Here is a 12,997-nt window from a genome sequence, read left to right as displayed (position 1 = left end):
TTCAACCCCTAGCGGTAAAATAGGGGTTTGAAATTGGTGTAGTCCACGAGGATGAAGTCGGGGGAGTGAGCTAGTTAAATATAGTACTTAATAAGTTTAAGTATTTTCATAAACTTCCGTAATAGGTCAAAAGCTAGCAGCCACTCAGTGCGTAGGTAACTATTTAAGGCGAGTCACCGGAGCGGGCAGCGCGGCGTGTTATAAACCCGCTTGGCAACGTTCAAGTTCTTTGTTTCAAACGTTCAATTTGAATTTAATAAATATAGAAAGCCTATTGAAAACCAAAAGGGAAACGCCCATTCTTGGCCAAAATTCATCCATTAATGTTATCAATACTAAAAAAACTTATTTAATGACTGAAATATAGCTCGTAACGGTTTTTACGTAACACTCTAGCGTAATTAAGACATTCAACCACAGAGTACTTATTACATACAACTAATTTCGCTCGTAATAAAAATCTTGGCAATGTAGGTATTGCAATAATTCTTATTGAGAAAACAAATAAACAAAAAGGTTTATAAAAGTTCCTCCGAGTTCTTTGCCCAAAATAGTGCTTGATCTGTGATCTCAGTCCTTGTCTCAGCCTTTGATTAATTTCATTGATGGATGGATTTCACTTTGGCCAAAAACCCTTTGACGAATAGGCGTTTCCCTTTAGCAGGTTCTCTGTACAAAATATTTCCATGTAAAAATTGCCAAGTCAGAAATTATTCGTTTTGGATTTTTATTTTAGCTTTTTTCAAGATTTTATTTGATCGGGTGAAGTACTTCTTATTGTGTATCAAACTAGCACAGTCTTTAGACAATGTCTTTAGGTATACCTATTGTGTATTTTTAGCAAGGCCGTTATTTAATAGTAAATACCTAAAACATTTGATCTAGGAAACCATCTCAGTTTTTTCCGCTTAGCCTCGGTGACTCGCCTTAACAGCGTTGATGAATATACTTGGTTGCGATTGAATACTTAATTACCTAAGTATTATGACTTCAAATTGATAAAAAAAGCAGTGACGTACAGTTTTAAAGAGCGAGCAACGATCTACATTTACATAATATATATGTCAGTGGGTCTGAGTTTTTAGGGTTCCGTACCATATTTAAAAACGCACAACTATGAAAAGGTGCGTGCCCGGAATAGAACCCCCGGAGAAGAAGGCGGATGTCTAAACCTAAACCTGTCTAAAAAATGTTTGTTTATTGGTTTGTCCTTCAATCACGTCGCAACGGAGCAAAGGATCGACGTGAGTTTTTGCATTGGTATATTTAAAGAGAGTGACATAAGCTACTTTTTATTCCGGGAAATAAAAGAGTTCACAAGGGATTTTTAAAAACCTAAATCCACGCGTACGAAATATCAGCTAGAATATAATAATACTAACGTACCACTAGACTATTAAGTATCACCGCTTAAGGTATAGACATTATATTATGTATGGAACCCTAAAAGAGCGAGGCCCGACTCGCACTTGGCCGTTTTTTGCAATACCATGGCCACATTCACAAGTTCAGTACGAAACACACGCCAGTGCTGTGTGAGCGGGTTATCGTATATTTTATGCAACTTTATCGCATGTTTTTTTCGCATACAGGTACTAAGTAGATAAGTAGGTAATCAATCGTCTGCAAACGCGAATCGGATATGGGGTTGTTTGAGTATTTGTTTTATTTTATCGAGTTATCTTGTTGAAAATTGAAACAATATAAACTAAAATTAAAAGCTACTTAAATAAAAATAAATTAAAAGCTGTTATGTTTAGTGCGTAATTGTGAGAAGTGTTTAAATTACTTTTTAAAAATACAATATTTATTCGGTCATAATATTTTAAGCGGTGAGTACTTAATTAGGTAATTTTTTTATATTTACCTACTTCCGTAGTTTTCAAACCACAGACCAGTTTATCGCGGATTTCAAACCTTTCAAGGTCGAAGGTAGGTACCTACCTAATCTTCAATCGCTACCCATATTATTAATGCTAAAGTGTGTATGTTTGTTGGTTTATTGGTTTGTCTTTTAATCACGAGAGCAACAACATTAATCAAAAGAGCAACGAACGGATCAACGTGATTTTTTGCATGGTTATAGTTTAAGACTTGGAGAGTGACAAAGGCATACTTTTATCCTGGAAAATCAATGAGTTCCCATGGGATTTTCAAAAACGTGAATCCACTGACGCGGACAAAGTCGCGGGCATCAGCTAGTCTATATTAATATAATGAAGAGGTAAAGTTTGAAAGTTCGTTTGTAGGAAGTAATCTCTGGAACTACTGAAGCGATTTTGAAAATTCTTTCACAAGTAAAAAGCTACATTATTCCTGAGTGACATAGGCTATACTTATTATTTAAAATAATGAAAATCTTATATTTAAGTATTGTAAAGAGATTAATATTTATGACAAAGTTCAACTTACGATCCTAAAAGAACAATTTTTTAATTTAGCCATGCAAAAGGAAGTTATTAACAAAATTCAGACACGCAAAGTAACTCAAAAAAAACTAGTTACCATCTCTGCAAAAAATAAATATGGTGAGCGCACCAGCGCGTACATGATCCCTCGCCTAATAAATAGTTTAGATAATACTTTTAGGTCAGGACTAACCGAATTTAACTTTAAACACAAGTTAAAATCATACTTTCAAAACAAATATTAACAATTCCCATTTTTGAAAAATTAAATATAACAAATTATTATCATGTAACGCTCCCTAGTGCTAGTGCTTCTATACATAATGTATATATTATTTATGGAAGCACTATACCCAAAATCGATTAATGGACGGAATGATAAGCAACATACTAAACCTTAGTGGTTTTTTTGTTGTGTTAAAAGTATTTGTAAAATGTTCAATATTTGATAGTTAATAAAAAAAAAAAAAAAAAAAAAAAAAAAAAAAAAAAAAAAAAAAAAAAAAAAAAAAAAAAAAAAAAAAAAAAAAAAAAAAAAAAAAAAAATTATTTTCAAAAATTAGAGATCCCTACGGAAATTGTAATACGCTACGCGTGCACACAAGTAAAGGGGAATATCCGAAAACCGAGAACACTAGTTACATCACCAAAACAATTAAAGTGAGTAAGTAAGTATTCATGATTTCTTGTACGATGTACGGATGACACAGAGTCCTTAGTGTGCTAGTCCGACTCGCCCTTGACTGGTTTTTTACTAAAAAGTAAAAACTGTGTTGTGGTTAGACACCTTTTGCATTTAGGTACTTGATTGCACATCTCAAGGTTAAGTAAATAACTTAGTTATAATATTAGTTAGCTTAAGCTGTTATCTAGGCTGTTTAGGACGTCCGCCTTCTAATCGGAGGTAGGCGGTTCGATCCCAGGTGCGGGCCCGCGCATTAAGTCGTAAAACCTACGTAACTCTGAAAAGTTAAAGGCGCACCTCTAACTTTTCGGAGTTATGTGCGTTGTAAGTAATTAAATGTCACTGCTTTAACGGTGAAGGAAAACATCGTGAGGAAACCTGCATGCCTGAGAGTTCTCCATAACGTGTGTGAAGTCTACCAATCCGCACTTGGCCAGAGCGGTAGTAGACTATGGTCAAAACCCTTCTCACTCTGAGAGGAGACCCGTGCTCTGGTGATCCGGCGATGGGTTGATCATGATGATTTTTGTTTATTTATTTAAAAAGAATATTAGCCATGTTAAATGACTAATATTCCTCTTTCCTCTCCAACTAAGCGTCAAGCTTGTGCTAGGAGTAGGTACGACAATAGTGCAACGGGCGGGGTTTGAACTGTCGACCTTACGGTTTTCAGTCCGCTCCTTTACCCGTTGAGCCTCAATAGAGGCTCTTTCTATCTTGTACGATGACACTGGTTTTTTTAAATAAAAACTAAAAACTGTTGTGGTTAGGCTGAGTGGTTAGGTTGTATCTTTTGCATTTAGATACTTGACTTGCACATCTCAAGGTCAGGTAAATAACTCAGTTATAATATTAGGTAAGTATGTCGGTACCTACTTAATTCTGCTGGGCAGTGGCGGATTTACAGTCTTAGCCGCCCTAGGCCCCAGGCCATGTAGCAAGTAGGTACCGGCCGCCCCTTTCTCGGCATTCATCATAATCATGTCATAATGAATTTACTATATTGCCAACTTTTATCATAACATCAGTGATTTTTTTTGTCACGATTGGCTGCCCCTAATATCTAGCCGCCCTAGGCCTGGGCCTACTAGGCCTTAGGGCAAATCCGCCACTGCTACTGGGGCAGACGTGTTCTTAATGTTCTCAAAGGTGTATGAAGTCTACCAATCCGCACATGGCCAGCGTGGTAGACTATGCCAAAACCCTTCTCACTCTGAGAGGAGACCCGCGCTCTGTAGTGAGCCGGTGATGGGCTGATCATGATGATGATGATGAGACGTTCTGGAGTGGAGACCGCGTATCGGCAAGCGCAGTGTGGGACGACCTCCAACCCGCTGGACTGTAGCGGGAAGTGGGTGGATGAGGAAGGCAGAGGATCGTGTGTGGTGGCGCGCTCTTGGGAAGGCCTATGTCCAACAGTGGACGCAAACAGGCTGATTGATATTTTTATAATGTAGGTATTTTATGTAAATAGGACGTAGTCCGTAATAAGCTGTATATAACATGTTTGAAAATAATAAAACGATTAAGTAGATATAAATAAATATTTTAATTATTCACACTAAAATCTTTTTAATTGGACAGGTAGATAGGTAACTGTAGGTAGGTACCTACTTAGTGGAATAATAATATAAAATTATATACCTACTAGCTGATGCCCGCGACTTCGTTTTTAAAATCTCAGGGGAACTCTTTGATTTTCCGGGATAAAAAGTAGCCTATGTCACTCTCCAGGTCTTTATCTATACCCATGCAAAAAATCGCGTCGATCCGTTGCGCCGTTGCGACGTGATTTTTTTTTTTTTTTTACTAGGGAAACGGTAATAGCTGTGTTAGTTAAAAAAAAAACTGTGTTACAGCTATTAGCGATTGAAAGAAAAACCAACAAACAAACACACTTTCGCATTTATAATAAGGGTACTGATTTATTCCTGCAAGCCGGCCCTTGGAACAAAAAAAAACCGGTCAAATGCGAGTCGGACTCGCAGACCAAGGGTTCCGTACCATCGTACTAAATTATGTAGGTAGATATAAGTATCATCATCATCATCAACCGATAGACGTCCACTGCTGGACATAGGTTTCTTGTAGGGATTTCCATACGCCACGGTCTTGCGCCGCCTGAATCCAGCGGCTCCCAGTTGCGACTCGTCTGATGTCGTCCGTCCGTAGTGGGGGCTCTTCCAACACTGCGTCTTCCGGTGCGAGGTCGCTATACATACATATATAACATACGAGAAACGGATATAGATTCATACATATCAAACAGGTCAAACACATAATCCTAAAATACTTAACAGCTTGTAATTTTTTTCTTTTACAGATTAATCAATCATGGCCACCGTACCAATAGCATGCTTATATACCACTTGCTGCAAGTCAATAAGAATTACCGTAAGTATCATACCTACCTAATAATTGTTAATTTGATGAGCAGAGCGTGGAATTGAGCTTGCGATGGATGCACGGGTTATTCGAAATAAATACTTCGTTTCGTCTCAAATTATATTTAAACTGATAATAATTATATTAAAGAGATACAGAGAGCGTCCGACACCACCGACCAGAAATAAAAGATAAAAGGTCCGACACATAGAGATGATTGGAGGGCGAAACCAAAGAGAGAGAGAAAGCATAGAGAACTTTCAGTGATAATATTAACATGCCATGGATATAAAGCCGTACATAGACTTTCCAACAATATTATGGTATGCTCACACAGGCAATTATTGAAATTACGCCATTGCAGGCAATTTAGTCAATTATGACGGCACACTATATGAAGCAATTTACGGCAATTTTACCCAGCAATACTTACTTAAAACTTTCAACAGTTATGCAAAATAATTGCTTCAGATAGCTCCACTTATTGTTCCAGATTGAATCTTACCGCAAACCCTTACGTTAGCTTTTTGAATGTGTAAGTACCTACTGACTTATGACCTTTTGGAATACTTTATCTAATTGAAATGAAATGAAAATTTATTTAGTTATTAGTTAACTTTTATAGCTTTTAGCCCTTAGTTTTTTAAGCAATTGTTGCCGACACATCGTATAGGTCAGGAGCAATAAGTGGAGCAATCTGAAGCCCTTATTTTCATCATCATCATCATGATTAACCCATCACCGGCTCACTACAGAGCACGGGTCTCTTCTCAGAGTGAGAAGGGTTTTGGCCATAGTCTACCACGCTGGCCATGTGCGGATTGGTAGACTTCACACACCTTCAAGATGATCAGAACATCATGGAGAACTCTCAGGCATGCAGGTTTCCTCACGATGTTTTCCTTCACCGATAAAGCAAGTGATATTTGATTAATTAAAACGCACATAACTCTGAAAAGTTAGAGGTGCGTACCCGGGATCGAACCCCCGACCTCCAATTGGAAGGTGGACGTCCTAACCACTAAGCTATCACAGCTTTTTGCATATCATTAAATGAGTATTGCTGGGTATTGCCATAAATTGCTTCACGTGGTCGTGACGTCATAATTGACTAAATTGCCTGGAATTGCGGAATTTCAATTGCCCGTGTAACCTATCTACTGCATAATTGCCCACTCATTAATAATAATTATAATAATTTATAATCTACATATATAAAAGGAAAAGGTGACTGACTGACTGACTGATCTATCAACGCACAGCTCAAACTACTGGACCGACCGGGCTGAAATTTGGCATGCAGATAGCTATTATGTCGTAGGCATCCGCTAAGAAAGGATTTTTAAAAATTCAACCCCTAAGGGGATGAAATAGGGGTTTGAAATTTGTGTAGTCCACGCGGACGATGTCGCGAGCATAAGCTAGTATTATTATAAATGCGAAAGTGTGTCTGTCTGCTAACTTTTCCGGCCCATCTGTTCAACCGATTTTGACAAAATTTGGTACAGAGATAGCTTGCATCCCGGGGAAAGACATATGCTACTTTTTATCCCGGAAAATGAAAGAGTTCCCACGGGATTTTTTAAAACCTAAACCCACGCGGGTGAAGGCGCGGGCATCACTTACGCCACAGACTATAATTAACGAGTTAATCTTAGGTACCTATCCACTGCATAATTGCTCACTCATTAATAATAATTAACACGTTCACGTGTTGCGTGTAAATTGTGTTAGGTATAGGTAGGTGCCAGACATTGATTCGACCGTGCCGAGTTAACTTTAAATAAAAAATAAAACCTTGAAAGAATACAAAGAACAGAAAATTATTTAATTCTGTACCTATACTTAGTAATATGTGCGAATTTTGCGCGTTTTTTTTGTATTATTACCTACTTACTGAGGTAGAGCGACAACGGCGATAGCCTAGTGGTTAAGACGTCCGCCTCCTATTTGGCAGGTTCGGGGTTCGATCTCGGGCACGCAATCTAACCTTTGGGAGTTACGTGTATTTGAAGCATAATGGCTTAAAATACACGTAACTCCCAAAATCGTTTTGTTAAGATAATAACAAATGCTGCAAATGTTCTCAAAGGTGTGTGAAGCCGTCCTATACGCACTTGACCAGCGTGGTGGACTATGGCCAAACCCTTCTCATTCTGAAAAAAGCCCGTGCACTGTAGTGTGCCGGCGATGGGTTGATGATTGATGATGAGGTAGCCACAGGTGATTAAAAGTTTAGCATATTATTAAAACGATTTGAAAAACTAAATCTCGCAAGAGCCCAAAAAAATCCCAAATCTTTTTGGGCTCTTGTGAGTCACATGACTAAATTTGTAGTGCCCACACATGCGTGTTCTAGGTTCCTTTTGACCAGTATGTTTTTATTCAGAGCAAAACACGCACATGTCCGTCACGCACACTGCCAAGGTTGCTGTGGGCACGCAATGCGCACACGCAACATATCAACAAGAATCTCCTCTACATTTCCAATGACAACATGAAAATTCACACAGATCTCAAAACTATGAAGTAAGTATACTTAAATTACAAACTACAATAATTATTAAGTACGTAAGTACTTAGTGAGTATATTTAAAGAGTGGGTCCTCAGCCCAGTACAGTGACCCCTTGGTGCTCCTAGGCGCACTGTACTCGTCCTTATAAAAAACTTGTACTATGGGATCAATCCTTAAACTTCGAAAATAATAATTAACTGTTCCATCCAAAAATGTCAATTACCACTCGCTTGAACGGCGGCGACTTGGGTGACAAATGATGGCACGCCTTCCCGAAAACATCCCAGAATCTGTGATATGCTTCCCTGGTTTTTAAGTACATTGATCCTGTGACACTCATCAAGAGCGAAGATGAGCTCTTATTATAGGGTGTATAATATAGAGGTCCCCTTTTCCAAAATAATTTTGCACATTTCATCCCCCATTAATGTAAAAAAAACTATATCTACTAAATTATATTCATTACTTTCGAAATTAGCTCTATAAATACCGACGTTATCAAGTAAAGACTGAGCAAAGTATAAGTACGTTCTATATGTATATCTCAGCCTTAAGATTAGAGACAGTATGTAACCTTTGATGGTTTACTTCTGTAGCCCTCCCTCAATTAAATATTGTCTTTGTCTCCAGGTTAAGTAAATCAAACAACAAACCATTGTGCATAATGCTGAGCTGGTTATTGGCGACCAATAAGCAAACGATGAAGTACGCCAATATTTACCTTCAAGAGGGATTCGACGTGCTGAGGGTGACTTGCGAACCGTGGCAGCTGCTGTGGCCTAGGAAGGGAGCAAAGGTATACAACAATTAATTTAGCCTAAACATTACAAAAGCAATATCTGATTAGCTCATCAACGTCCAGCTTAAACTGTTGGCCCTAAAATTTTGAGATTTTTCAGTACCTAGGTAAGTTCTTTCTACAACAGACTTCCTCCACTAAGTAGTAACTACCAGCGATTTGCTTGAGATCGTCCGTCCACATAGTGAGGTGTCTCCCAACTAGTCATTTTACCAATGTGGGATCGCTCATCTTGGTACCCCAAGGTTGATCGCTTCTTCGAGTTATACATATACCCCAAGCACTACTACTTCAGCTTCGTAATTTGTTGATCTATCTGTGGGTTACTCTGGTTCTTCTCACTATTATCGGTATGAATGTATTGCCAGATTTTTAATATGTACCTACAATTGGAATTTACAATGCATCTGAATCTAAACCAAATAAGTTGCGTAGGTAGAATTAATTACGTCTACTTAGGTGCAAAAGTTTAAAACCGGACCCATTATGCTAGTATTATATTTTTGGTAAATGGGTACGTTGATCTAGACTTTTCCCACGTTCAAGGAGCCTGACCTTCCTGTCTACTTTTGAAACCATTCTCTGAACAAAAAGGTCTACTATGGAATAGGTACTTATGTATATATTTTTTATAGGTATTTACATAAGTCTCCTATTGGCTCGGTATATAAATCTAAAGAATTCAACTTTTGTCTGTCTGTTTAATGCTTTGTAAAGGAAGTACTGAAAAAGTAATTACATATCCAATTTACTGTGTTTACTTATTATTCCAAGCATCAACTCATATTCTAGGAAAACCAAAGCGTCCCGAAAAATTTAGATAAAGTTTAGTTTATTTCATTGATGTGGATCTTTGCTTGGAATCTGCAAGCCTTTAGCGCGCTTACTACTTAGTTATTTATTTTTTATAGTTTCTTACTAGGAACATTTTTCAGGTTATCGCACAAAACCTGCTGCAGTTAATGTATGCCAACGATATTCCGTACATGGTTCATGGATTTTCAGTCGGCGGCTACGTGTGGTCGGAAGCCATGGTTCATGCGATGACTGATGAAGAAAAGTAAGTTGTAACTTTGTGCGTCATATTTCTTATTACTGAGGGCCGTAACTCCTTCCAATAATGTTGGGAACTTTCTAGGGATAATAATGCGGTGCTTTCTCAGATCCTTTTGCATACGGCTCACCTAAAAAAAAAATTAAAACTCTTTTTTTTAAAAAAAGGGCTCGGTTTCAACTCTTTTTAGTTTTTAAGTATTCTTTATTATCAGATGTTTCTGAGAATAACATTTACCTACAATTCCTGTTCAGAAAGTTGGAAAAGTTACAAAGCAAAGTGCTAGGTGCTAAAGTAAATACGTAGCCTTGCACAGTACTTACTGATATCAAGGCGTTGCGCCCGTTATGTACATATAATCGTTACAAACTTTCTTGGGCTCTGGCGAATCCCATGATAAAACTGCGCAGAGAAGCACAAAATGATGCACACACTGCGGAGAAATCTAGAAATCAAGCTAAGTAAGTAGCTATGTAGTAAAACTCACAGCCTTTTGAAATCGCCGAATCACTTGACTCGCGAGAGCCCAAAAAGATTTGCCACTTTATTCACTTACTAATTTCATTTTTTGTATAAAATAATAGAAAAAGCGGGACCATGTTAATGTTACAAAATTAATTGTGTTTTATACACATAGGTACTGTATTAATTCCTTAGATACCAGCCAGTATTAGACCGCGTGGAGGCCCAGGTGTGGGACTCAGTAGCCGACATCACCGAAGTGTCAGTGGGCGTACCACTTGCCTTGTTCCCTAACAGCAAAATAGGACAGAAGATTACGAAAAGTATTATTATGTAAGTAAAAAAATAATACAAGTATTAACTATTATTAATAATTTTCCGTAGTTAAATAAAAAAAAGAATAAACAAATTATTAACAGAAATATCTATATGACGGCCAAACTCACGTGATAGTCGTAGACTGTAGTATGCCCGACTAGTTTCAAACCCATTCGGGGTACTTTTTCAAAGGGCTTCCTGCTCGCAACGTGGTGTAGTCAAGTCGTACGAGCTGCAACATGCAAAGCACGCTGTGAGGGGGACTATTTGTATTAACAATTAATACTACTTACAACATTTTAAACGCCACTTAAATTCAACAGTGCGTACCTCAAAGCGTTATACAACGTGGGTACGGTCCACTACGAGAAAGCGTGTGAGACGTACTACGCGTCGCCGTGCCGCGCGCCGGCCTTGTTCCTGCTGTCCAGCACCGACCCCGTCGGCAACGAGCGCAGGATACGACGGGCGTGTGACTTGTGGATACAGATGGGCATCAAAGTAATAACTTTTACAGTGAAATACTTAGTTGCTGGTAAAATAAAAGATCTTCGTTTTGAAGCTCCTCTACGTGGATTTTAATATAATAGTTAGCTAAGAAATTAAACTTAAATAGAAAATTGTAAATAGGTGCTTACCTACTTAGATAGGTTTTGCCAGGATAACCAGCTAATCAATATTTCATGAGAGCCTTTTTGGGCTCTGCCGAGTTACGTGACGAAACTGCGCTCTCGACTTTAGTTTTTAGATCCGCTTGGCGCTTGGTAATGTGATTTGTACAATAGAGTAGAAGCTTCTTGGTTCTGTCACAGTTTTACGATATTCTCTACTGTGCAGATTTGTCACTTGACTCACAGAGCCCAGGATTGTCACTTGACTCGCCAGAGCCCAAGAAGATTTGCAGTGATTCTACAGGATCTAAAACCTAACCTACCTACTACTGTTTTATCTTTTTTTCAATACCTATAAAATTGTTTATTTATTACCTAATACCGGTAAGGTTTGTTAATAATATTAATACATAATTAATTAATTATTAATTATTTTATTAATTATTACAGTAGGTAGTTAGGTATTTTTTATCTCGTAAATTTCAGCTTAGGACTGAATAGGTCGACAACTATACCTACTGGATTCAAATAGGTATTGAAATAATTTCGTTCGTTTGTCTTTTCGCCATCCCAAAACCTTCGTTTCAAAACCGGACAGAAAACTTACTTTCTTTATAAAATAAATTGTTATTTGTTGCTTAGATAACTTAAAGATAAGATACCTAATATCTTATCTTATCTTTAATTCCAGTGCACATGGCAATGCTGGGCCCGCTCCCCGCACGTGCAGCACTACCTCAAGCACCCGCAAGAGTACGAGCAACTCGTACGCGCGCATTGCAGGGCCTACGTGTCTGCGCTGCGCCCCGAACTAGACACCTCCCGCGACTTGTATTACGAGACATCGGAGCGTTCTGCTAAATCTGCTGTAAACTAATTTAAGCGTGTACTACACACAGAGCGCGTCAGACCGTGTCCAACGTAGCTTCTAGAAGTTGTATTACAAAAGTATGCGTACAACTGGTATGTGCGCATTGCAGCTCTCTAGCCTTAGCTAAACCCTAGCTTGATTTCAACACAATTTGTCACAATTCACATAATAATACGACGAGTAGAACTTACTAGTATAACATAGGTAGGTAGGTATGTATATAGACCGGTAGAAGGGAAGAGTCATGTATTTTTAAACTGACAAATGTTTGGGATTTTTTTTTAATGTTACTTATTATAAACAACAGTATTTATTTACAATGTTAGGATATTTCGCCTCAGCTACTTCATCCGCTCCGTGTGGATCTAGGTTTTTAAAAAATCCCTTTGGATCTCTTTGATTTTTCTGGATGGAAAGAAAAAAAAGATCTAAGAGATTTAACGGACATGGTTAAGCAGATGAACCGTGATAAGCAAATCAGGCAGACAGACACTTTCGCTGGATTAAAGTTTGCGCCGCATTACAACACGATACGACTTTGTTATTTTCTTCGTATAAGTTTTTTGCTAGTTTTAGTAGTGTAAGCATTCGCTAAATAGTTTTAGCTAATTTCACAAAAATGTGATATTATTTTTAATTAGCACGTACTTAAAAAAAACTATATTAAACTTGGTTGAAACTTTATTAATAAATATTTTTGTATAAAATTACCTACTTAGTTTATTATTTTTATTAGGTAAGTTTTTCTTTTCATATTTGTCTCTTCCCTTTTGTATAAACTGCACGTAAAGTATTTTTTTTTTACAAAAAACTAACTTTTTTGAAAAAGAATATTTTAGTAAATGTATTTTTTTTTTGTAAAAAATAATAAAGCATCATAGAAAAGAA

At 37.6% G+C, this 12,997-nt stretch overlaps 1 protein-coding gene across 1 annotated transcript; it reads left to right on the top strand.

Annotated features, from left to right (window-relative positions):
• The first annotated feature begins 1,502 nt into the window (after window positions 1-1,502).
• LOC117992730 (transmembrane protein 53-like) lies at window positions 1,503-12,885 on the top strand. Its single transcript, XM_069506276.1, has 8 exons — window positions 1,503-1,832; window positions 5,417-5,487; window positions 7,868-8,007; window positions 8,625-8,790; window positions 9,729-9,853; window positions 10,505-10,642; window positions 10,951-11,128; window positions 11,930-12,885. Exons 2-8 carry the CDS (start codon window positions 5,428-5,430, stop codon window positions 12,113-12,115), a joined length of 993 nt encoding a protein of 330 aa, XP_069362377.1. The 5' UTR covers window positions 1,503-1,832; window positions 5,417-5,427; the 3' UTR covers window positions 12,116-12,885.
• The last annotated feature ends 112 nt before the right edge of the window (window positions 12,886-12,997 follow it).

This window comes from Maniola hyperantus, chromosome 22 (assembly GCF_902806685.2).
Source record: "Maniola hyperantus chromosome 22, iAphHyp1.2, whole genome shotgun sequence".
In the NCBI taxonomy this organism is placed as follows: Eukaryota; Metazoa; Arthropoda; class Insecta; order Lepidoptera; family Nymphalidae; genus Maniola; species Maniola hyperantus.
The sequence above is the reverse complement of the archived record's forward strand: the minus strand, read 5'-3'. Positions and strand labels throughout refer to the sequence as shown.

Excerpts from the sequence above, each read along its gene's own strand:
- LOC117992730 (XM_069506276.1), top strand. The coding sequence starts at position 5,428 with ATGGCCACCGTACCAATAGCATGCTTATATACCACTTGCTGCAAGTCA. Across the intron at positions 8,008-8,624 it reads ACAGATCTCAAAACTATGAA|GTTAAGTAAATCAAACAACA; the intron begins GTAAGTATACTT and ends CTTTGTCTCCAG. Across the intron at positions 11,129-11,929 it reads GGATACAGATGGGCATCAAA|TGCACATGGCAATGCTGGGC; the intron begins GTAATAACTTTT and ends CTTTAATTCCAG.